The 24,920-nt window shown below is 44.0% G+C and overlaps 2 protein-coding genes and 1 non-coding gene across 4 annotated transcripts in view; all 3 read right to left on the minus strand.

Annotated features, from left to right (window-relative positions):
* Adhfe1 (alcohol dehydrogenase iron containing 1) overlaps positions 1 to 14,017 on the minus strand; it is a 29,275-nt gene extending 15,258 nt beyond the window's left edge. Inside the window, exons 1-10 of one of the 2 annotated variants that reach the window (XM_076924407.1) lie at positions 13,864 to 14,017; positions 12,053 to 12,090; positions 9,801 to 9,847; positions 8,650 to 8,703; positions 8,139 to 8,293; positions 7,805 to 8,001; positions 6,049 to 6,126; positions 4,626 to 4,731; positions 3,433 to 3,585; positions 1,497 to 1,595 (exon numbers count right to left, since the gene is read on the minus strand). In XM_076924407.1, coding sequence (XP_076780522.1) covers positions 1,497 to 1,595; positions 3,433 to 3,585; positions 4,626 to 4,731; positions 6,049 to 6,126; positions 7,805 to 8,001; positions 8,139 to 8,293; positions 8,650 to 8,703; positions 9,801 to 9,847; positions 12,053 to 12,090; positions 13,864 to 13,922 — 986 coding nt within the window. In that variant the 5' untranslated portion in view covers positions 13,923 to 14,017. The remainder of the gene's footprint in view (positions 1 to 1,496; positions 1,596 to 3,432; positions 3,586 to 4,625; positions 4,732 to 6,048; positions 6,127 to 7,804; positions 8,002 to 8,138; positions 8,294 to 8,649; positions 8,704 to 9,800; positions 9,848 to 12,052; positions 12,091 to 13,863) is intronic. The other variant, XM_076924408.1, reaches the window with a different exon arrangement.
* Positions 14,018 to 14,483: 466 nt separating this feature from the next.
* Positions 14,484 to 16,599, minus strand: Rrs1 (regulator of ribosome synthesis 1). The gene has a single exon (XM_076924410.1). The coding sequence runs from the start codon at positions 16,493 to 16,495 to the stop codon at positions 15,398 to 15,400; it is 1,098 nt and encodes a 365-aa protein (XP_076780525.1). The 5' UTR covers positions 16,496 to 16,599; the 3' UTR covers positions 14,484 to 15,397.
* A 1,596-nt stretch (positions 16,600 to 18,195) lies between these two features.
* On the minus strand, positions 18,196 to 18,342 carry LOC143438688 (small nucleolar RNA SNORA48). Its single transcript, XR_013107390.1, has one exon. It is a non-coding gene; the product is annotated as a small nucleolar RNA SNORA48 (small nucleolar RNA).
* Positions 18,343 to 24,920: the final 6,578 nt, after the last annotated feature.

Here is a 24,920-nt window from a genome sequence, read left to right on the forward strand (position 1 = left end):
GATCTCAACCTATCTATGTAATTCAGGATGACCTTAAATTCCTGATCCTCCCGCCTCCACCTCACAAGTGTTGGGATTACAGGTGTGAGCTACTGTGTCTGGTGTTGCAAACATCTTTCTATATTAATCTGCCTTAAGCACGACTTTATTTTATTCTTTAAGTACTACAGTTGAGTATTAACTATTGGAAATCAAATATACATCCAAAATTTTCAATTATAAATTACACTTAAGTGAACATTTTTTTTTTTTTTAAATAAGGAAACCGATTGCAGATACCATGAATATTACTTAGGCTAGATTCCTCAAAGTGAAATACTGGGCCAAGGGAGATGAACATTTCCAGGCTCTATCTAGTACGTTTTGTTTACTTGCTTTTGGCATAATACGTTCACCCTCCCACGCCACATAACATGATGCTTGCTTCTGCCTTTCACCTTAACATAGCTGTACTCTTAATTCTCAACATTCTGGTTTTTTTTTTTAAATTTTTTAAAAATTTATTTTAAGGCACTATACAATAATGTTTTGGTCAAAGATTAATTTGGGGATATAAACAAAGATTCTGATAGCTCCTTTCTCTGTTGTATATGAGAGACCAAGGAAAGATCCTGCACTTGAGATTTTACAAATCACAATACAGAGCAAGACACAGAGAAATGGAAACTCTCATCCAGTGCTGGCGTGAATGAAAAAAGTGGTATAAACACTAAAGAAGAGTGGTAGTTTATGAAAAAATTATTAATAATAATACAAAATTATCATAGATTCAGATATTCCATTCATTTGTATCAAGAAAGAGAAATAAAAATGTGCTGACAAATACATGTACAGAACATTATTTATAGCCACAAATTATTTATAGCCACAAATTATTTATAGCCACAAATTATTTATAGCCACCAACTGATCAATGGTCAAATCAAACGTGCTATCTTCATATAATAGAATATTATTTGGCAATGAAAAGATCTGAGGTGTTCCTGCATGAGGGAACTGAAGGTTCTAACAGTATCTAAATAAAGCATGGCAGGCACAGAGGATCATGTGACTTCATGTCTACATCATATCTGTGACACACCCGACATAGAGAATTCCAAAGAGCTGTGAAGTTGCTCAGTGGTTTGTAAGCATGCAGGGCAGTGTGGGCACTGGTGAGCGGCGGCTGAGGACGTAGGGTACTGTATTTTTCTTTTAAACAGGGGGTAATAAAATGTTCTAAAACTAATGGTAACAGGACTTTGTGCACAGAGTAAAAACCATTATATTACATATGTCTTACATGAGCAGACTGTATATTATCTAAACTGCATTGTAAAAGTTATTATAAGAAATCCATGACCCAATAAACTAAGTCAAATTAAGAAAGTGTTTGGGGAATCTTAGATGTCTTTTTTGTATAGCATATCTTAAATTTCCCACTTGTCCTGAGTTATATATGTGAAAACTTAGAAGCGGGAGCTTGAGTCACGGAAACGAACGGCATGCTCACTTACCACAGATGAACACCAGCATTTCCAAAGCCGATGCCAGCGAAGGCGCTTGCCAAGTGCATGTTAGACCTTGCTTCCAGATCATCAGGGTTTCTGACAGCCCTGTGGATTAGGTAAGTGTGGAGCAACACACCAACACTGGCATTTCCTTCTGAATTAAGAACTGCCTAAGGGAAAAGCAAGACTGGGGAACGTCCCTCAGTAGGAAGAAAAATTAGTCAGGTTACTCAAACAACCCCTTGTCTTCTCAATGAAAACGGAAGGCAAACATATTTTTCTTATCAATGGCTTTACCGAGGGCATTATAAATACTCTGTCAGCTGCTTAACTGGTAGGAAGATGCCAGGGAAGCAAGGCCCTGACCTTGCACTGAGTACTGCTCTGGGGAGATGACCTGGGACTTGCTCAGTCTTCATTTGTCAATGACCCTGACACGTTGTGAATGGAGTCAGGGTGAACACATTCTCAGTGTGCACCCAGAGCCCTGTCACTGCAGGCTAAGCCAGCCAGGTTCTCTTCCTCTCTGTGACACTGATCCAAACTGAACTGTATGTTTTTGCTGTTTTGAGAGCTGTTCCTATTCGATCTCTAATAAATAATGGCTGCAAATATGTGTACTTACATATTTGTATTCTTTAAGAAAATTTAAAGTTGATTAGTCAACTAAAATATTTAGCTACAGAGATGGCTAAGTGGCTGAGAGCCCTGGCTGCTCTTCCAGAGGAACTAGGTTCAATTCCCAGCACCCCTATTGTAGCTTACAACTGTCTGTAACTTCAGTTTCAGGGGATCTGACGCCCTTACATAGACATACATGGAGGCAAAATACCAATGCAGATAAAATAAAAAGAAATAAATAATCAATTGAAAAAAAAGGGAAAAAAAAGAAACCCTGTCTCAAACCCCTCAAATAAATAGATAATATCTATCTCTATCTATCTATCTATCTATCTATCTATCTATCTATCTATCTATCTATCGAGAGGTTAAAAAAAGAAAAAGAAACTTATGCTGGACAGCGATGGTGCACACTTTAACCTCCAAACTTGGGAGGCAGAGGGAAGCTGATTTCTGTTAGTTCAAGGCCAGCCTGGTCTACAAAGTAAGTTCCAGGACAGTCAGGGCTTACACAGAGAAACCCTGTCTCAAAATACCAAAAATAAATATACAAAAATAAAATAGTTAATTAAATTTTTTTTTTTTTTTTTGTTTTCAGGTTTGAGGTCTTGTTACACTGCCCAGGCTGATCTCAAATTCCCGCGCTGTGCCTCAGCCTCCATGATAGTCAGAACTCTCCGTGCATTGCTACACTTAGTTTGTGTTTGCGTTCCTGAATCTTTCAAAGCCTCCCAGGAACCTTTTTCCATATTCTGTCTTCTGAGTATCTACATTTTTTCCGTGACTTTAATTCACGTGAGTTTTCTCACTGAGTGGCTTCTGTGTGCTTTTAGGGTACAGATGACCCAGCCAGCATCTATTGGTGTGGTTCTCATTTCTGCCCAGTCTCAGACATCCCCCTCATGCCAGCTTTATTGCTGGAGCTATTGTTTTGGAAAGAGTCTTGCTTTGCAGCCCTGGCTGGTCTAGTACCAACTATGTAGAACAGACTGGCCCTCAAACGCATGGCAATCCTTCTGTATCAGATTCTCAAGTTCTGGAATTACAGGTGTTCACCACCATGTCTGGCTAATTTGGGGGCTTTGGTGAGAAAAACCTTTTTTTTTTTTTTTAATGTTATCTGTATCCTTTATGCATTAGGGTCTTCAGTTGGCTTCTGAAACTGTTGCCTTTTTGAACCAAGGTGATCCAGTGTTCTGCCTGTCTTCGGATCCCTTCAGAGGTCACAGGTGACTGATCTGGTCAGCAGCCCTTTCGGCATTAGGCAGGTCAGGTTTCACCTGAGAGCATGTCCCATCTCTCTGTCCTCAGGCTGACATACCTCTTCAGATATTTGGCAACAATCCTCAGTGCACGGACTGCCCAGATGTCGCTGATTGGGTTGCTACCCTGGTACGCTGGTCGCTGGATGGGATTGGAAGGGCAGGGGCTCCGCATGCTGTAGGGAATGGCAGTGTACGACTCCAGGGCGTGGCTGAAGGGAAATGTTTACGATGCACAGAATGAGCTTCTCTCCATCCCTTGCAAAGCCTATTCTTCTAACTATTCTTATCACTATTTTTACAACGAAAATTTATCCTTATAAGGAAGGGTTGCGGGACCTGAAGAGGACAGGGACTCCACAGGAAGACCAACAGAGTCAGCTAACCTGGACCTGTGGGAAGGGGGTCCCAGAGAATCAATCACCAACCAAAGCGTGAGCATGGGCTGGATCTAGGCCCCTGGCACATATGTAAGAGATGAGCAACTTAGACTTCATCTGGGTCCTCCAACACCTGGGGTGGGGGCTGTCCCTGAGCCTGCTGCTTACCTGCCTGTGGATCATGCTCCCCTAAATGGACCACCCTGTCTGGCCTCACAAAAAGTGACAAAATATGCTTGTACCAGTGGATGAACTGTGGTGTTTTGAGACTTGCTGAAAGTGAAAAGAACCTGTGTGGTCTTTAAAGGAGACTGGCACTAATGGCCTGGCTCAGGAACAGGTCTGCAGTAAATACACACGTCACAGCTGAAACCACAGGAGCCCATGTGAGCCTGTTCAAGTCACTAAGCACTGGACGGACACCCAATCTCTGAGTGTCACGCTGCACAGTGCTGCAGAGAGGCGATGCATGGGAGGTGCTCGGAGTGCATCCTGGAGACACTCGCCCTTGGACTGATCTCTCCCCTGGGTGCAGCCCTGAGCCTTCCCTAGTTTGTGTGGCTGTAGAGGCAGGTGGTGCAGTCCGGAGATGCTTCATGTCATCTTAAACTGATCCTTTCTCTGTGATTCCACCGCCACAGTGTTGTCTAGGGTATTCCGTCCAGAGACAGGCTTGTGGGCTCTAACAAGACTACATCCTATCAGCAACATTTCCCACCTTCACATTTTCACCCAGCGAGGAACAATGACAGCCAAGAGGAGCGGTGTTCCATAGTGTCAATCAGTGAAGGACTGTATACAGGCAATCCAGTGGCAAAATACTGTTCACAGACCAGTTTTGAAAAGCCCCTCCAGGAGGCATTGGTACTTACCAAAGGACATCGAAGCCACTGTTGGCAACCACCTGGCAAGGCATGTGGAGAGTGTGCAGGGGGTCAACCAGTCCTAGGGTGGGTTTGATGGCTCGTGAAGCAATGCCTAAAACAGAAGAGTTTTAATACATTAAAAGGTGTGGGCACCACTAAAAATTTAACCTTAGGACAATACATTTAAAAACAAAAGTATGAGAAAATGTTCATTTTCATGTAGTGACACAAGACGCAGTGGAAGGTGACTTGGGACCAGAACCTGGGCTTCAGTGGTGTGCTGGGCTGTTTCCCCATCCACAGCCAGCTCATGTGGCTCCGTCAGCTGCATAGAGGAGTGACTGGCCCAGCTGGCAGTGTTGACCACACAGAAACTGACAAGAGCTACAAACCAGGGCTTATTTCTTATTCAATTCCAAAATAATATTTGCTAGCAGACCACTGGCCATTGTTCTATACCTTGCTATGTTACAAGTCACTTAACCACTAAGTTAGGCCCTACACACACACACACACACACACACACACACACACACATGCATACATGTACATACACACTATAATAACATCTGTCTCAGGAGCTATAAAGATAAGATAATATGTATATAAGCCATTTAAACACCATAAGGCTGAATTTAGGAGTTGCTTGTTATTGCTGTTATTAACCATATAATTTAACAAAAATAAATAAGTGACTCTGAATGTGTAGTTGAACGTCAACAAAGGCTGGAAACATTATCCTGAACCAAACTTATTTCTACCACAGTCAGGGAGAAGGTTGGCCCAAATGCCCAAGAAGACAGAAAGCAGAACAGAAGTGATCTGGGGATGGAACCTGAGGCAGCTTTGTGGAGATATGGCGTGTCTAGGGTCTTGATTTGCCATGTGTATTTGTTGAAACCTATCAAACAGACTCTTTGAAAACTATGCATTTATTTGTATACAAGCATCTTTTGATAAGATTGCTTTAAAATGTTAAAGATGTCAAAGAGAGGGAGCCACTGCCATGGGCAGGAGAGTGGCCTGTTAAGTAAGGTCCATGGCACTGGGGGCTGGGAAGAAGGCTCTGTGGGTAAGAGCATTATTGGTTGTTCAAAGAACCCAAGTTCTGTTTCTAGCCCCAAGTCAAGGGGCTCACAGGATCTGACAGCTTCTTCTGGCCTCCAAGGGCATCCCGCAGCTATGGAATACATTTATAATGCTCATAAATAAAAATGAATATGAAAAAGAGGTTCACAGCATTTCAATAGGCTTTTCAGGTAACTGTCAGCAGGAAACTTAGCAGCCTACTTCATATGCACCTGGGGAGGGAAGATGTGAGCTTGAGCCCCTTACCTTCCTGATTGCTAAATAACAGCACCGAGGCCTAGGGAGTGAGGTAGAAGGGAGTGAGAGAGAATTTCAAAAGAGTTAGCAATAAAATTCTTACCAGTTTTTACCTTCAAACGTTCATAGTCAAAAATGGCAACTCCGGTAGTCTCACTTCCCGTCCCTGAGGTTGTTGGAACTTGAACAAAATGATATTAATATTAGAAGGAATCTGAACAGATGTCCGTGGAGATACTTAATTCCATCTCAGAATCGGGGAACAAGTCTGACAACTGTTATCTGTGTAACATATATGTTAAGGACTCATGTGATGTCCATGCTTGAGTTGACACACTTCTGAATGTTCCCATCAGCATGCTATGTCTGTGGCTATATTAGAATGCATGTATGCTATCTGTATCTGTGCTAGTGTTTGTGTTTAATATACATTATGATGTTTGAATGCACATACATGCTTAGAATATATCATATCTGTCTATATTAACATGAGTTCTACTAGTTTATTTAACATTTACCTGGCTTCTATATCTGTATTAACATAATACACATGCTGCATTAACATGGCTGCATTAATATGCATGGTTAACATGCATGAGTATTTAATATGCCTGCTATCTGTATATGTAAAATGCATTTTACGAATTTAAATTAAATGTATGATAAATTAACATGTATGCATGGTTAACATGCATGCACATTTAACTCATATGCTGCCCGCAAACAGATTTTATACTTATGTTGTCTGTGTCTGCACTAACACTAATCTGTGCTGAATATATGAACTCTGTTGTAATTGACGTCTATGTCAGTGTTAATATGTATGCTAATCATACCAGTGTGGAAAGTCTGCCATATTAATGGTGACGAGCTCTGGGAAGCTTGGCTCTAGAGCCAGAGATCAAGTTGCTTAGCACCTCCGGTAGGAACGCTTGCACATCCTGTCTCTAAAAGACATCTTTATCCCCGCTTGGCAACAGGCATAGGAGCGAGCTGTTTCTGCTGGGCCCTGTGGTTTTGTAGCTGTGTCAAGTTTCTAAACTTTACTAATCGCTTCTCTGTGTGGTGCTGACACAGTTTCACCAGCGGGTTCCGTGTGCCAGACTCCAATTATGTCAGAGTAGCTCATCGCCATGGACTCCCTCAAGTCTCTACCGTGGGCGTTTCCAATAGAGCAGAAGGGGGGGGGGGCGGCAGGGATGACATGAAGCTGTTTCCTTATTCCTAGGTACTGTATTTTAACAACAGAACCTTAGTGAGTAGTGTGCTAACAGCCATAGATATGAGAGGGCAGGAAAGGCTAGCCTCAAATGCCTCTGTGGGACATTCAAGCTATTTTTTGATATGGATTTGTGCACTGGGCAGCTGTGGAGCAGGTGTCATCCATAACATGTCTATGCTGGCCACGTGTTCCGGGGAAGACGGAAAACTCCAGGTCAGCTGAAGGGCCATTATATGGAAGAAAGGATTGAGTCACTGAGAGAACACAACAAATGCTCTCTGCAAACTCCACAGTGGCTGGGAAATGAGACAAAGCAGACAGGTCTGGAGACAAGGCTGCCAACAGGGGACCTAACAAATGTCAGTGAGAACCCCTGCCTCCTCCGCACAGTGAAGGAATGGCCTAACATCCCAAGCTTCCTCTAACTGACCCAAACTGTCTGTCTGTGCAGTGATGAAGGTCAGACTTTTTAAATGAAGTAACTGTTGTCTGTTACTGTTTTTTGTCTCTAAACGTGCACTGATATAAAATAAACATATCAGAGGTTTTGGAAATGTTGACTTTGACATTAATAGCTGGCATGGCACCTATGGCCTTTTCTGTTAGTTGTAAAGTAAAGCAAATGAGCAGTGTTTACCTGCGATCAGAGGTTTAAGAGGCACAGTCACTGGCTTCCCCTTCCCAATGGGGGCATTGACATAATCAAGGAACTCAGAACGAGGGCTGGATGCATACAGATTAGCGGCTTTACAGGTGTCCATGGTGGAGCCCCCACCCACAGCAACATAGGCATCAAAGGCTCCCTTTTTGGCAAATTCAATTGCATCCATGAAGCTTAAGAGAACAAAAAAACAAAGGTTGCATTATGCTATATTAAAAAAAACCAAAAACCACAGTCATGCTGTTAAACAAGGTCTGGCAGCCATTTTTGTTGGCTTCTGCTTAAGTAACTAAGAAGCATATAGCGTTACCTTCTATCTGTAGGTTCCACCCTCACGTCATCATAAACCTGAAAACTGATGCCATTCTTCGATAGGGAATCCATAACTATTTGTACAGGAGGGAGCTGGGAGAGGTTCTTGTCTGTCATCAAGCAAACATTCTTAGCTCCCATGTTCTGTAGATCCTATAATAAAAATTAATTCATAAGTTAGGCTTGAACACAGCGGCACCTTTAGGCAAGTTTAACATGCTCTTTAAGAACAAAGGACTTGGGGCTGAAGAGATGGATCAGTGGTTACGAGCACTGGCTGCTTTTCCAGAGGTCCTGAGTTCAATTCCCAGCAACCACATGATGGCTCACAACCATCTATAACAGGATCTGATGCCCTCTTCTGGATCATAGGTATACATGCAGATAGAGCACTTATACATTAAATAAATAAACATTAAACAAAAAGAACAAAGGACTTGATTATTGGTCCCTTAACACGTGTGTTTGTAAGATAACATGTAGAAGCTGCAGACATTTCAAACACTTGCCATGCCCACTTCCTTTGTAACTCCTGCTCCATATCTAATATTTGAGACAGCCATCTGAAATAAGAAAAATATTTATGTGTATTAGAGTTGGTCAATGTATTTCTAAAACCCTGAGACGACTCCTCATAGTTTAGAGAATAAATAGCATGCTCTGTGGCCTGGCCTTCCACGTGTCTCATCTTCTGGCCTCTCCTCTCCTTTAAGCAAACCCTGGCTCCAGTCATATCGAAATTTTGTATTTGTCTTCCCAAAGACACTAATTCTCACTTGCTCCTTCAGCTCTACGTGTCTGCTTTCCCTAATTCCCACACCAAATTAGACACATTTTTTTCCTTTCCAACCCATGTGTCTCATCTGCAGCTTTGCCCCTTCATTTATCCAATCCTATGTCCATCGATACACATCCTTCTAGTGTCCTGTCCCCCAAGACCACAGAGGGTGCTCTGCTGCCGGCCTTGTGCCGGACTCAGATGACACAAGTAACTAAAACACAGACGCATGGTCTTCCGGCTTACAACAGAACTCGGATCGGCCATTTTCAATTAAAGGACACACCAAAGCCATCATGGTGTGTTTGATTCATGATGTTCTTTCTTTACCTTCTTCCTTCCTAAAATGGTTAATAACTCCTTAAATGAGGATTTAAGCAATTCCCAACAGGGTCCCCTGTCAGCTGTCATGTGGGGCTGCGTGGGGGCTGTACCTTCAGAGGGGCTTGGGCTAGCAGAAGGCTCCTGGTGACCTAATTTATAAATGAGGAGGGGCGATGAGCTAAGCAGGTAATTACGAGTGATTACGTAATTAGTATGGCAAATTGCACCAGGATTCGTTGGCCATTTACTCTGGCTTCACAATATGACTTTTTTTGTTAGATATTTTCAGGGACTTGGATATATGGCACATATAACTTGGGAGTATGTACAGCTGGGAGTTGGTCATATTTTGATAGCTATATAAAAGATGTTGTTTTAAACATTATTGTTTTCTGACTATCTTCCCCTATCTTCACAATGCACACTGCTGCACAGAGCAAAATGAGGCGGGATCATTAGCAAACAACAGGTTTCAAATGGAGCACTAATGCTTCCGAAAATATGTAGGTTTTTTTTCCATGTCACTCATAAAAGAAGGAATGAATCGATGAAATCTACCTCAAAGGCGTAATCTGTTGTTTTTCCCGAAGGTGAGAGTCCAGGGGCTAGAAGCACAGAGAGTACCATCAGATCAAGTATCACGAAATAAACATAAATACTGTTTTTGAAAATAAAACCCAACAAATGAACATCAACATCTTCCTTGAAATCTTACCCCAAAGTATACGTTTTTGCCATTTTACAGTTGTAAACCACATATAGGTCAATATTTACAAAAAGTACTAAAACCTGACGTTTTTTCTTTCTGTTGTTATATCAGGCAATAGGGGGCCATCAGTGGATTTAATATTTAAAAGTTCTTATTGTTGTGTGTGCCTGGTGACCTGTGAGCCACAGCATGATATGGAGGTCAGAGGACAACCCTATGGAGTTGGTCCACCTTCATGCAAATTCTGGGATCCAACTCAGGTCACCAGGGTCACCCAGCTTGCACAGTTAAGTGCCCTTACCTGGTGAACCATCTCCCTGGGCCCTTATCTTTCTTTTAAAAAAAATTTCGCCGGGCGGTGGTGGCGCACGCCTTTAATCCCAGCACTTGGGAGGCAGAGGCAGGCAGATTTCTGAGTTTGAGGCCAGCCTGGTCTACAGAGTGAGTTCCAGGACAGCCGAGGCTATACAGAGAAACCCTGTCTCGAAAAACCAAAAAAAAAAAAAAAAAAATTCATTTGTTTTTATTTTATGTACCAATGTGTGCAGCCTGCATGTATGTCTGTGAGGGTGTCAGATCACAGACAGTTGTGAGGTCCTTTGAATCTAGGTCCTTTGAAAGAACAGTTAGTGCTCTTAACCACTAAGCTATTTCTCTAGCCCGGCCCCCTACCCCCATCTTCTTTTTAATCTACTTCTCTATAACCAGTTCTGGTCAGCCACAAGATAAAGGAAAGTCAACAGAATAATATGCACTTTTTTTTTTTTTTTTGCTATTAAAGAAAAAGAGACCAGAACTAGACAACAATAATATAATAATGACAACAACAACAACAACATGTCATCTGAAGGTAAAAGCATCTTATCAAAGTCCACATTTCTCTATTCCTCTAAGGCTCTGTAGACTCTCTTGCTCCTCTTGCTGCTACTTCTGCTACTAAAGCTTAGGTCAAACAGGAAGCTGGAGTTATCTTTCTCAATGTCATCCCCAAGTTGAAAAAAGCCAAAAAAAAAAAAAAAAAAAACAAAAACAAAAACAAAAACAACAACAACAAAAAACAATGGGTGAAAACAAAATTGGCTGGGTCCACCTCATGGCTGGTGGCTAGAGACACCATCCGCCCTCAGGGTGAACCCCTTCCTCAGACCCCTTGACTCCTCCTCCTCAGCCCCCGGCTTGGGAGCACACATTGGTTGACCTTTCCTTTCCTGCCTCTGTTTATAGCTTACCTCTTTCCAAGAAGAAAATCAGTTTTTGTGTCAATCATGTGACATCTTAGAACATGCTGAAGCTACATTGAACTTTATGGACCATGGGGTCTGGCAAGGATCAAGATGGTGGGAGCTGAAGACTTTTGTTATTATTTTTAATTATAAAGAAATAGAATATTTTAAAAATGGATACAGAAAAGTTTTTTTTTCTTCTAGCGATCACCTTTAGCTTTTAGAGTTTTTTATACCCCAAATAGACTTGTTCCTGAACAACCTAAACATTCTTTCTTTCTTTTTTTTTTTTTTCCCCCCTGAGACAGGGTTTCTCTGTGTAGCCCTGGCTGTCCTGGAACTCACTCTGTAGACCAGGCTGGCCTCGAACTCAGAAATCCGCCTCCCAAGCGCTGGGATTAAAGGCGTGTGTCACCACTGCTGGCCTAAACATTCTTAAAATATCATGTGTGTTTTCAGTTTTGGAAAATATGTTGGGGCTGAGAAGATGGCTCAGCGGTTAAGAGCACTTGCTATTCTCCAGATCCCAGAGGATCTGGGTTCAATTCCCAGCACCTACATGGCAGCTCACAACTGCCTGTATTTCCAGTTCCAGGGATCTGACACACTCATAGACACAGATGCAGGCAGAACACCAATGTACACAAAATAAAAAAAAATTATGAAAAAGGAAAATTGAAAGGATATAATAGCATTAAATATTGTGCACTCAGCCGACCTGTCACAGATGGAGCCATGTCGTACCAGTGTCCCAGGGAGAGGCATCGTTTTCATCAGCCTGCCTCAAGCATGCCTCGATTTCCCCTTTCCACACTTTACCCACATGCCAATGGTACAAAGCAAAACTGAAGCTGATGTAAAAATTCAAAATGTGTTACCTTGGGAGTAAGTATGAGAGTGAGTTGGGCACTGGCATCTAGGAAGGAAAAAGGGAAAGATCAACAGAAACAGGAAAGTGAGAAGCCTGGAGACTAGACTGGATGGCAGCTCAGAGTGTGGAAGAGAAAGCAACAGACAAAACCCAGCCCACCACTGCCGGTCAGCACCCAGCTGCTCCTTTATTTATTCAAGCCCACTGAGACAAGGCCTGCAGGCAGCTATGAGGAGCACCCTGAGGGTACACACTGATGGGGCTCTGGATTGAGGCTCTAGTCCTCACAGGTCAGGAGCTTTGACTCCACCAGTAGCTTTTCTACTCAGCTTGAACCCCTGAGAATATTCTACACAAGTCTCCCACATCTTCAAGTTTATCTTCAGACCACTGGCCTTCCAGGTCCTACTCATGCCCCCTACCATCCCTTCTACTGACTTCGGCCTCAGGCTCTGAGCTGGCCCTCTCTACAGAAGGGACACTTACCACAATCTCCTTCCGGAATCCTGTCACCTATCTCCCCCCCCCAACACCCCAACTTCTCTCCTTTCCCTGCCGCATCGGCTATTTTTGGGAAATCCCTCCCTCCGGCTTCAGTTTTCTTCTCTTCATTTGTTTCTCTTTATGGTTCAGAGAACCTTGCCATAGCGGGATGTGCTATGACAAACTTGACTGCAAAACCTCCTCCCGACCGCGCCAAAATTCAAAACGAATTAAAACCCCCAGGGAAGGAAAAGGTGGTGGTAGTCAGTGGCTCTCAGGATCTTAGAACTGCCTGAGATCAAGGAAAAAAACATAAAGCAAGGTTGCCACCTAGTGGCCGGCTACTTCCACCAGGAGCGCAGGCAAGGCCCAGGCCCTGCTTGCAGTTAGATTTTTCTTTCTTAATGCCCTGCATTAAACTTCTAAAGACAACAGAAGCAAAGGGAGGAAAGACATCTGAAGTCAGTGCCGGGAATACGGCTGCCTCTTCCCACCCATTCATGTGACTGTAAATTCTAAAGCTAACTCATTTCTAGTCTTTAGTTAAGGTTCCTGCCGGGCCCTGCCTTGTGGTCTGAATGTCCACCAGGGTTGATTTCTCAGCTCCCTCTTCTCTATCCTTATCCTATAAGTGATTCATGTCTGAGTCACCTTGCTCATCCTTTGGGTCTCCCTTTGCTGTACATTTACTGCTCCCCAACAGTTCATGCGCAGTGTATACCACCCGGTACGGCATCAACTGTGTTCCGTTCATTCTCAGTCCTTACTGTCTCCAAAGGCAGGCCCAGACTCTGTGCTGGGTCCTGGAACTACAGCTCCCTCCCCAGTCCCTCTCCTTTCCCTGGCTGACCTCTCACATTTACCTACTCATGCACTCAGCCTTTCTGGAAGGAACCAGGTCAGGGAGGGTAACTCCTTGTGGTCTTTTCCGTTTACAACCCATCTATCTGCTGAGACCTGCGACAGTGCCTATCCCCTTACTGGATCCTTAAGCAGCCCTGCTCTTCAGCCTCTCGCTGTTGTATCCTCAGAAGAACAGTTTCTGCACATAGACCCATACACGAGTTACTTCGATGTCGCAGCAAAATCACCGAAGTCTACACTACTTGTCTCATGTGGGAGCAGGCTAGCTTGTCTAAGATTATCTCCTTAATGGTAGCTGGGCCACACTGCACCATCCCGTCCTACTATGGTATCAGGCCCTGCACAGCCCAGTGCATACTGTGGCGTCTGCTTTTCTCAACTCTCTAAGTATCAAGATTAAGATTGCTTGCCCAGCTGGGTGCACGCAGGGGTTGCCAAGTGCTGAGGCACGCTTGGGCAGCCTGTACTCACGCTGTGCTTTGCAGGTGCCTCAGCAAGTGTATGACTCGAGCGCGTGCAGCTGCGGCCATGGCAGGTCTCCTTGTTCGTCGGCTACTCCACCCCCACCGCCAGCCAATCCGGTCGCGGCTCGACTCCAGGAGGAAAACTTCTGCCTCCAACGCACTCTGTACTGTCACCTGACCCAGGCTTAGCTCATTTTTTCAAGCAACTCTGAAATTCTCTCAATGGCTGGCAAAACCACCACAGGGTTTTGCGTAAACTTAAGGAGAAAACAAATAAATAAAAGCCCCAAACCGACTAATCAAAACTCCCAAAGCAAATCTTTGAAAGTTAAGTCCTGTTGCTAGCAGTTGGGAACCCGGTTGGAGGTTACTTTTAGCCGTCAACAGCTTGGTTTTGATAACGTTCTCATGGATGCTTAGAACTATAAACAGTCAGGGTTCCCCATGGAAGAGTTCAGTAAAGATGGCCAAGTTCTATGAACCTAGTTAGAACTTTACCCAAAGTCATTAACAATCCTCCAGCCCAATCCCAACTGCTAGCAACTGACAGAGCAACTTATTGTACAGAAAACACCCCTCCCTCAATTCTAGAATTGCTATTAATAATTTACAAAAACAATGCAAATATTAATTATGCAAAGATAAGTTTATTAAGACCAAAATTAAGACAATGAAACAGGGAAAAACATCCAGGACAGAAATAAACATGAAGTCTCCTGCTGGGTGTGGCTGCTCCTCTCTAACCTCAGCCTTGGCTCCATACTGAATTCCAGACCAGCACTTGCTAAACTCAAGCCAATTAAACAAAAGCCATTGGTTACAAACAAAATGACAACGATTTTCTGGAGTAAAAAGGTTAATTACCATTACTTAGTGTGGTTCCAATTTATCACTTAAAGCAATTCACTGGCCAAATGTACCACCTGAACCAACATCAAAAAGCACTATACTTTTAATATTAATAGTTAGTGGCAAAGTTTTCCTAATACAAGGGGTCTTTTTATAACCATTGTAACTACTTTGTTTTTCTCAAGCACACTCCGTACTGGTACCCAGGTTACTGGCTTCACATACAACCCCTACCGACAGTAAAAGTTAAAAGCAACATCAGGTTAAAGCATACCTTTACAATACTTGTAAATCACAGGTGGACGTAATTTTCCCCCATCCTCCTTTGCTTTGATAAATATATAAGCTTTGTTACAAAAATAATGCAAAAATGTTGAAACCAATCTACTATAACTCAGAAATCTGATCAACTCTTACCCAGTATCCAAAGTCAAGATAAAAAAGGCAGGCCTTAACTTACACCTGGTTCTGACCATGTCATTTCTATAATTCTCATGTTCCAAAATACACCAACTTCCAGTCAGCGTCTCCATTAGTTCGTAGTCCAGCACTGACTCGCGGGGAGGCAAACCTGTCACTTCAATGTCAATCTCACTGAGGACAGCAGCCACCTCCTGAGCCAGCCTGCAGGACGCACAACTTAACTTTCAATACAGTCCTAGCTTTTCAGAGCAGGTCCAGAGGGGAGAACACTACTTCCTCCTCTTCCCACCTTGGCGCGGCACTCCTGTCTTCTTGCCCCCTGACGCAGGCGGCCTGGAATGCTTCTTGCCTCCCAAGCCTCCTTTCCTTTTCTCTCCCTGACCCGCAAGGCCGCCCTTTCTCTTGCCGGAAGGTCCTGGCCGGCCCCCTTTTCTCTTGCCTTTCTGGCTCATCTTCCTCCTCTTCGCAGCCTCCTCTTGGTCCTCTTCCCTCATCTGCTTGTTGGTGGCCCTCGTCACGTCCAGCTGAGGTTTCTTACTGTTCATGATTCGAAGTAGCTCCAACTGGTTCTTTTTCTCGGCTGCGAAGTCCCCAAAGAGGGGCTGAAACTTCCTCTTCTTGCCGGAGCCCCGGGGCGCTTTCTCCTTGGGGAGGCGCTCCTGGAAGCGTCCCACCGAAGCGGTGGAGACCTTGGCCACTTGCATGGCGCGGCCCAGCTCCTCTTTACTCTGGTGTCCCGTAGGGTGCAGGCCGGCTGAGCTGGGCATCTGCATCTTGTGCGCGCGGGCCAGGTTCCGCAGACGGTTCAGCTCGTTCTTGGCCACGCGTTCTTTCTTGGCCTGAATCCTCTTGGCGAACTGGTCTTCCATGGGGTCGGCGCTCCCGGGCACCTCGATCAGCCATTCCTTAGTGTCATCCCGTGCGCGCTTGTAGCCCCAACGGCGCCGCCACTGGCCACTCACCTCGTCCCACACGAGGTTGGTCTTCTTTTTGGGACGGATGCCCTTAAGGCGCGCGAACTGCTGCCAGCGGGTGAGCGGCCGTGGCCGGGGCAGCGGCTTCTCGCGGGGCAGGCGTGTGGCGGGCTCCGGCAAGCGCGCTACCACCGCCTCCTCCACGCGCTCGGTGGGCAGCTGCCACAGCTGGTTGATGAGAAGCTGCGTGTTGTCCCGCGCCAGGGCCCGCAGCTCGGCCTCCGGCGAGGGCCCCGCCTGGCGCAGCACCGTCGGGGGGTTGCGGTCCGAAGCCAGCAAGTTGCCCAGGTCGAACTCCAGCTCTAGCTCCTTGTGCACCGTGATGCGCTGCAGCTTCTCCGCCTCCTCCTGCTCCGCCTTGGCCAGCAGCTCCTCCACGCTCTGGCCCTCCATGGCTCTCGCTGCACCTCGGTTCCTTCACTTCGGGGCAACAGCGGAATGTGTCGCTACTACAGCGATACCCCCAAAGCCGGCAACCACGTGCGGACGTCCGGACTCGTAATCCGGAAGAAAAAAAGATCACTTCCGGGGTACCTGGAACCGGCTCTCCAACTGGGCGGCGAGGGAAAGACCGGCAGAGGGCGGCATTGGAGAGCAGTTGGGCTTAGAGGCGGGACTTGGTCTCCTAACCGGATGTTGACCCGACTGGCGCTGAGGGTTGGCTGTATGAAGAGTAATAAGCGCACAGCCTGGTTGGGACTACGTTTCCCAGCATGCTGCGGGGCAGGGGGGGGGCGGTCGCTGTAAGGCGCGGGCTGCTCAAACTCTTGGAACTTGCTGGCTTCTTAGCTTCCGGATGGAGTGTGTACATCACAGTGTCTGTGGGTAAATCTATTACAGAAGTGTTTGGGGCGAGACAAATTATTTCCCCGGAGTTATAGCCCGTTCTCCGTGCCCTAGGTGTGAGCGGAGACTGATCCCACGGATACACTTAAAGGCAGGTCTGGAAGATTGTTTTGCGACTCAGTAGGGCTGGCAGTTCGGCTGTTCGAGGCCAGGTCGCCAATTCTGGCTATGCCACTGTTTGATCCCGGGATATTTATGTAGGCCTGAAGAATCGTGGAAGATGGAGCCTCTAATAGTACTCCGTATCCAGGAGCGTTTTAAAGGTAAATGTGCTAATATGCTTGAAGAAAGGATAAGATTCAGTGAAAACCAAATAGTTTTTATTCAGTATTCATGATGACGTGGGGAGTTAAAACTGTATTGTACTTGTTACTTCTATCATACCCTAAGTATGAAACAAAGGAAGGACTCAATAAAAATAGTACTGTTTTCACGGATTTATAGTCAAACTTAGTATGTGCATTTTTTGTCTGGTGTTAGAATGGTCACATATTCATTTAATGTCACCCATTTGTTTTTTAATCACATAAATAGACTTTTACTGTTTTTTTTTATTATTATTATTTTTAAGTCTGGATCACATGAACTTGAGGCTGAGCTTGAACTCCCTAAACATCGGAAGAGACCTTGACTTCTTGATTCTCCTACCTCTTTCCCAAGCAGTATCGTTTCAGACATACAACATCATACCCAGCCTTTGGACATCCACATGGTCCCTCTTGGCTGCCCCAACCAGTGATATCTCCATATCTATCTCTAGTGGTAATGTGATCCATGGATATCGACACAGACACAGACACAGAAAATGACCCTCAACAGCTGCTTGGGCTGGGACCTCACCATGGCCCCAGGTGGCAGGGCTGGCCACTCTCAACAGGTTACTCCTCTCCACCCTAGAGTCTTCAGTTCCATCTCCCTCCATAATGTCTGACCGGGACATACTCATACATTGTGGTGGCTCCTGCTGCACGACTGGTGGGACCCTGAATGACATCCTTTTGCAAGTGAGTGTCTATGGCTCTCTTGTGCTGTGCACTGGAGAACAGGTCTGTGGATGGCATGTCTGTCTTCTCTCACTCCACCATATGGGGGTAGTCTCGGCTCAGGGCTCTGTGTGTCTATGGCCCTGTTGTTGGGTGGAGGGCAGGTCTGTGGGTATCTTTCCCCTTTACAGCATGTGGTATGGCTGAATGCAGCTTTCTGCCTTCCTCCTCCTGTACCATGCTGCCTGGATTTGCTTTGTTTTTTTATGTGTCCCAGGCATAAAATAGCGTTGGCCACCAAGCTGGACATCAAGCTCGGATGAACAAAGGACTGCCATCTGCTCTGTCCCTCCCTGACTGATATAAGACAACATTACTAACAAGGTGTCTCTTTGACCATTGCCAGGAGGGAACTCTTGCTTTTTTAAAAATTAAATCTTTTATATGTTCAATTTAATCTCACCAGTTTCAGACTTTGAATGTGTATGTGTGTGTATGTACATGTATATGCATGTTTGTATGCATTTAGAGTTATGTGTTCTCTGCTACAACATTTATGCTTTGTGCATTTATAATTTCTTCTTTTACACTTTCCTGTATTTTCCTGAAATTAATCTTTTAAACTAAAATTTCTATGTCTTTGTGTGTGTTTATGGCAAGCAACTAGATTTTGTCTTAGATCATGTTAATTTATTATTGTAACATTCTGCTCTGAAATCAACAACTCCAAGAGAGGAGCCATTCATCTGAGAGCACTGACCTGACATTTGCAATTAATTTCTGACAACTTAAAGCTTTTTAGTGACATCACTGTCCGACAATGAACGCACCATCAGCTAAAGGAACTGTTCATTAAAAGAGCAAAGTTTTCCCTGCCTTCAAATCAGCAATAGAGATCTTTATATCTAGAAAGCACATTTATTTTAACACGTTGAAAATTAAACTCAGCGTGCTCTAAAGCAGTGGTTCTCTACCTTCCTAATGCTGCGACCCTTTAATACATTTAATATGTTGTGGTGACTCCCCAAACAAGTATTTTTGTTGATACACCATAACAGTCATTTTGTTACTGTTGTAATTCATAATGCAAATACCTGTGCTTTCTGATGGTTAAAGGGGACCCCTGTCAAAGGGTCATTGGATCCCCAGATGGATTGACACACAGGATGGAAACTAAAGGATGGGAAACAAGGCTTCCCAGAGTAAATACACACACACACACACACACACACACACACACACACACCAGTGTGGTACCAGAGACTGGAGTATTACTGCAATTGTCCCAACTATGCCTTTGCTTGGAGGAATGTGGACTTTGGATTTGGAAAGCAGTTGACTGTTTTAAGTAGGGCACAATGGGACACACTGGTAGGAGCATGGAAAGACGATGGTGCTGAGAGGGATTGGAACTGTGGAGGTCTGACTCAAGTGGCTTCAGAGGAGAAGAAGTGGCCTAGAGACTGTTTTTGTGACATTTTGTCTAAGTATGTGGCTGCTTTTTCCCTTGTCTGAAGTCTGCCTGAGGCTAAATTGAAGAGTTTTGGATTAATTGTATTGCCAGAGGAGATTTCAAAATAGCCTAGTGTTGACTGTGTCACATGGATATTAGTGACCAGTCTTATGCAGATCTATAAAGAAAAGGAGCAAGCTGAGCAATGGTAAACATACAATGTACAGTTTGAGTAGAAAGGAAGTACCAAGAAGTATAAACAGAGCAAAGAAAAGCGTGGTGATAAGGACTAGTGCCCTCAGAGCAAGACCTTACCTAGCTGAGCTTCCAGCCTGTGAAAGGAATTAAAGAAAAGCTTAGGGCCAATTGTGATGGTGCATACCTTTAATCACAGCACTTAGAAGCATAGGCTGGCGGATATCTAAATTCCAGTCCAGCATGTTTACAGAGTGAGTTCCAGGACAGCCAAGCTTAGGCAGTAAAGGAAACCATCCAAACCAGAAAGATGGTGAAAACGTATTTGAATTGAGGAGGTCCCAGCAAGCAGCAGAACTTGGCAGCTTCACCACATGGTTCTGGCTTTAGAGTCAAGGATACAAGATAGGGGTTACGGAATCTCCCTTCATGACTAAGGAAAGCGACTGAGGCCAGGGTATCTGTACATGGAGGCTAGAGAGGCTCTGAAAGTGAAGCCTGGGTTGCCTTGGAGACCCCAAAATGTTAGAGATGCCAGAGTCATATTATACCTGCCAAGGAGAGCTGCTAACAGGATATGGTATCAGCCTAAGGAAGAAAGTGTGTTAAGTCAACAAAGCTGGAAGGAGTTAGAAGTCTGTAGAGTGCTTTCACATCAGACAAAGAGATGCTGGTGTTTGGTTTTGCTTTGATCCAGGGTTTCCTCACTGTGCTCCCCTCTTCTCCCTTTTGGAATGGTAATGTGCATCCTGTGCCATTGTGTGTTGGGAGTGTGTGATCTCATTCCCAGAAGAGACTTTGAGTTTGGACTTTTAAACAAACAGACTTGGGGCTGTTGTAGACTATGGGAACTTTTGAAGTTGGGCTAGATGCATTATGATATAGCTATAAGCCTATGGGGATCAGAAAGTGGAATGTGGTAGTTTGAGTAGGAATGGGCCCCATAAGCTCATAGATTCGAATTCTTGACCACCAGGGAGTGGTACTATTAGGAGATATTGTCTTCTTGGGGTAGATGTGGTCCTATTGGTGGAAGTGGGTCACTGGGGTTGGGCTTTGAGGTTTCAGAAGCTCTAGCCAGGCTCAGTGTCATTCTCTCCCTGCTACCTGATGATCTGGATGTAGAATTCTCAGATTTTTTTCCAGCAGTCTGACTGTGTGCTGCTATGTTCCTGCCTTGATGATAACAGACTGAACCTCTGAACCTGTAAGCCAGCCCCAATTAATTGCTTTCCTTTATAACAGTTGCTGTGGGCATGATGTCTCTTCTCAGTTACAGAAACTCTGAGATAACCAACAGAGGTAAAACTCTCTATAAGAATCTCTCTCTCTCTCTCTCTCTCTCTCTCTCTCTCTCTCTCTCATCAATTTGCAGAAAGAAAAAAAGCATTTCTGTTTTTCTAACCATTCTTCTTATAAAGATCTTGCTGCATCTTGCGGAACACCTACAGATGACTTTGCAGGCTCCATAGACAAATGGACCACTCAGGTAGTGCTTCCCAGTCACTGAAGTAGCTGGGTTTTGACAGTCTCTTTTCTTTTTTTTTTTTTTTTTTAAGATTTATTTATTTTATGTATGTGAGTACCTTGTGGCTCTCTTCAGACACACCAGAAGAGGGCACAAGATCCCATCACAGCTGGTTGGGAGTCACCCTGTGGTTGCTGGGAATTGAACTCAGGACCTCTGGAAGAACGGTCAATGCTCTTAACCGCTGAGCCATCTCTCCAGTGCCAACAGTCTCTGTCTTTACCTGGATAGTTTAGTCATTAGTAGACCCTGGATTTAGGATGTGTGTGAATTTAACTGTCGTTAACACTTTTTTCTGGTTCTTATTTCCTATCTTCCTCCATATTTATTTGGAATGAGAATTTATTTTCTATTATTTATTTATTCTAGTTGTTTGAAGTTAGATATCTTTTCAAGTTTTTAAAAACTATTTATTCCATTTAGTGAAGTATAAGGTTAATACCTTAATGTGCTCTGCAGAGCGGTCGGCCCATCCTCCAGCTGTTAACTGCTATTTGTTAGCATTTCACTTTTTTTGTTTTGTTTTGTTTTTCTTTTTTTCTTTTTCTTCTTCTTCTTTTTTTTTTTTTTTTTTTTGGTTTTTCTAGACAGGGTTTCTCTGTGTAACCCTGGCTGTCCTGGAACTCACTCTGTAAACCAGACTGGCCTTGGACTCAGAAATCCGCCTGTCTCTGCCTCCCAAGCGCTGGGATTAAAGGCGTGCGCCATCACTGCCCGGCAGCATTTTACTTTTATCTTTTAAAAAAAATTACAAATTAAGGCTGAGCCTGGTTGTATAATCTGTTATCCTAGTGTTTGGGGACTGAGGCAAATGTGAGTTCAAGGTCAGGCTGGGTTACCAGGTGAGAATCTGTTTCAAAATGAAACAAAGCAAAGTGACCCAAATTAGACATAATTATCATTATAGATAATGCACTTCAATCAGGTCAGTTAAATGTTAACAGTTTTCATTCTTTGAAGACTGTATTTGTTTTGTCTTTTGTTTCCATTCCTGTTCTTGAGAAATATGCTCCATTTTTTCCATTTAATTCTATAAAATATATCACTATGAACTTACTTATAAGCGTTTTAATAGAGTCATAGATCAGTTCTGACACAGAAGTTGGCGGGGAAAGGCTAGGGGTACAAGCTAGCCTGAGTTATAAGTATCCACCACTATAGTTCTGATCACTCTGTCTTTTCAGAGGCAGCTTCTTTCCAGAAATTCTCAAGTACATCTCTCACTGGATTTGAAACTTGCTGCTTGGCTAGGCTGACTGGCCAGAGTGTCCTAGGACTCCTGACTCCATGTTAGAACCACTATGTGCATGCTAGGGTCATAGGTTAGACTTCCTTCTTGGGTAGTAAGCTCTTTACTGACTGAGCACTGCCTCAGCTCTTAATTTCCCTTTAAGATAACTGATCCACTTTTAAAAGTTTCTGGGTTTTTTTTTTTTTTTTTTTCCCCTCTCCCTATCTTTGAAGCTCAAACATTTCAACAGAAAGTGCCTAAAGTTTTCATTAATCCAACCTGACTTCCTGCAACTTTTAGCGTAGGAAAGAAGAAAATGTACTTTTATTGTGGCATCTTATCTTTTCTTCTTTCTGGCAAACCTTACTTCTGTTTGTACATGTGTTCCTCAGAGCTGCTTCCTTACCTCTTTCCTTTACCTCTTTCCTGTGAATGCCCCTTTTGTTTGGGTCTCCTCTGTGGTAGCGGTCTCTCTGTTTGATCTTAAGGATTCTGTTCAGCTCATTTGTTGTGGTTAACTACTTGGGTTTTTTAGATGGAGTGTTTTTCGATGATTTGTTTGTTGTTTTAAATTTCTTTTTGATACAGGGTTTCTTTGTGTAACAGCCCTGGCTGTCCTGGAACTTGCGTTGTAAACCAGACTGGGCTCAAACTCATAGATGCACTTGCTTCTGCCTCCAAGTGCTAGGATGTGGTGTTTTAAAGTTCAGTCCAGAAGTAAAGCTTTTTTTTAAATTTTTTTTTTTATGTGCTAAAACATTTCTTTTCTTTAAATAAATCTACCTCCAAATTGTCATTATATTTTTATTAAAGTTTTTTTCAGATTGTTAAATTTGCTAGATAGGCGTCATCAGTGTAGTAGTAGTCTATGTTTTCTGTGCCTGCTCATGTCAGCTAGAGGGCTGGATCTAGGAGGTCTGCATTTGGGTTCTCTGTGAGTAGCCTGCCCTCAGTGCCGAGGAGGTCCAGCCTGCCCTTTGAGGAGGTCAGTATCCATCCTCTGGTCCTCTCTCAGAAGACCTCAGCAGTCTTAGGCTTGGGCAGAGAAACCTGGTCTTGCTGTGGCTGGTGAGTGCCTCCATTAAGAGCTGTGCCGTTTCCTTGGGAACAAGTGTCTTAGGTCTAAGCAGGGTTGCCTCTATCTTAACAGTGACCTCTCCCTCTCTCCTTTCCCCCTCTCCTCTTTCTTATGAGCTTTTTATTTGTTACGTGACACAGTGAAGCACAATACATGAAAACTCGTAATTCATTTCACACCTCTCTGCTTCATGCACAGGTGTTTCATGACTTTTGCCTCTGTTCCTGAATGCGTGCTGTATTTTCTCATTTCTGTAGTTTAGAAGATGAGAAAATGAGGAGAGGCTGTAAGAGGATTAGACATGGGACCAGCATTCTGGCTACCTATCTTGGTTTTTTTTTTTTTTTTTTTTTGAGACAGGGTCTCTTCATGCTGTTCTGGGACTTGCTATGTAGAACTCACAGAGATCCTCCTGCCTCTCTACTTAGTGCTAGGGCTAAAGGTGTGCACCAGGTAATATTAGGTTTTCATGTAACATAAGTGTCAGCATGAAGAAATGAGCCTGGAGTTATGCTGATAGGGAAGTCTGGCTAAGGTGATGTAGGAATAGAGCAGAGAACTGGAGGCACATTTTCACTCACTCACTCATTCACTCATTCATTCATTCATCAGATAACTATGATTGAACACAAATAGCTGAGATTCAGAAGACATCTGTAACTGGGGGAGGAGAGGGCAGAATAAAAATGGATCAAGAATATATATTTAACTTTTTATTTCATTTTAAATTATGTGAATGTGTGTGTGTATGTGTGTGTGTGTGTGTGTGTGTGTGTGTGTGTACGCACACGTTCTACTGGAACCGGAGTATGGTAGCTGGGAACAAACTAGGGTCCTCTGTAAAAATAGCAAGTGTTCTTCACCACTGAGCCATCTTTCCAGCCCTGGACAAAGAATATTTTAAACACAAGGTAGTTCATCACAGATCAGAAGTGTAGAAATGTATCATATATTTGGAACACAGAAGAGTTCAGAGCTGTAGGCTCATTTGGAGGGACAGTGGGAAATGAGATTACATAGAGCAGGTTGGGCCAGATTGCAAACAGATTTCATGGCACCTTTTGTATTCAACGGTGTGGCAGAAATTGTGCTGAGTTGTAAGGATGCAAGTTGCACAATACAGCATTCCTGTCTTCCAGAAACTATAGGCATTGATGGGCTGGCAGAGTGAAAAAATCATGCCTATAGATTGGTGGTAGTACACCCTGGGGGCATTGAAGCAGAGGAGACTTAGGAGATGGGTGCAGTAGTTTAGGGGAGGAAGGATTGAGCCTTGGCCATGTGGAGGGATAACAGTTAGTAGAAAAGATGTAATAGACATGAAGGGGATAGAGATGGCTGGACCTGGAGAGAGGTGAACCAGTCACATCTGGCTGCATCCTTTCTTGTGTGGCCTCCAGAAGATGTGGGTTGGAATGCTTGTTTCTAGAGACAGCAAGAGGAAGGAAAGGTTGGGGGGCATGGAGCTCATTCCTACTCTCCTTGTGTGTCAGGGTTAGGCAGA

The sequence above is a fragment of the Arvicanthis niloticus genome, chromosome 25, assembly GCF_011762505.2.
Source record: "Arvicanthis niloticus isolate mArvNil1 chromosome 25, mArvNil1.pat.X, whole genome shotgun sequence".
In the NCBI taxonomy this organism is placed as follows: domain Eukaryota; kingdom Metazoa; phylum Chordata; class Mammalia; order Rodentia; family Muridae; genus Arvicanthis; species Arvicanthis niloticus.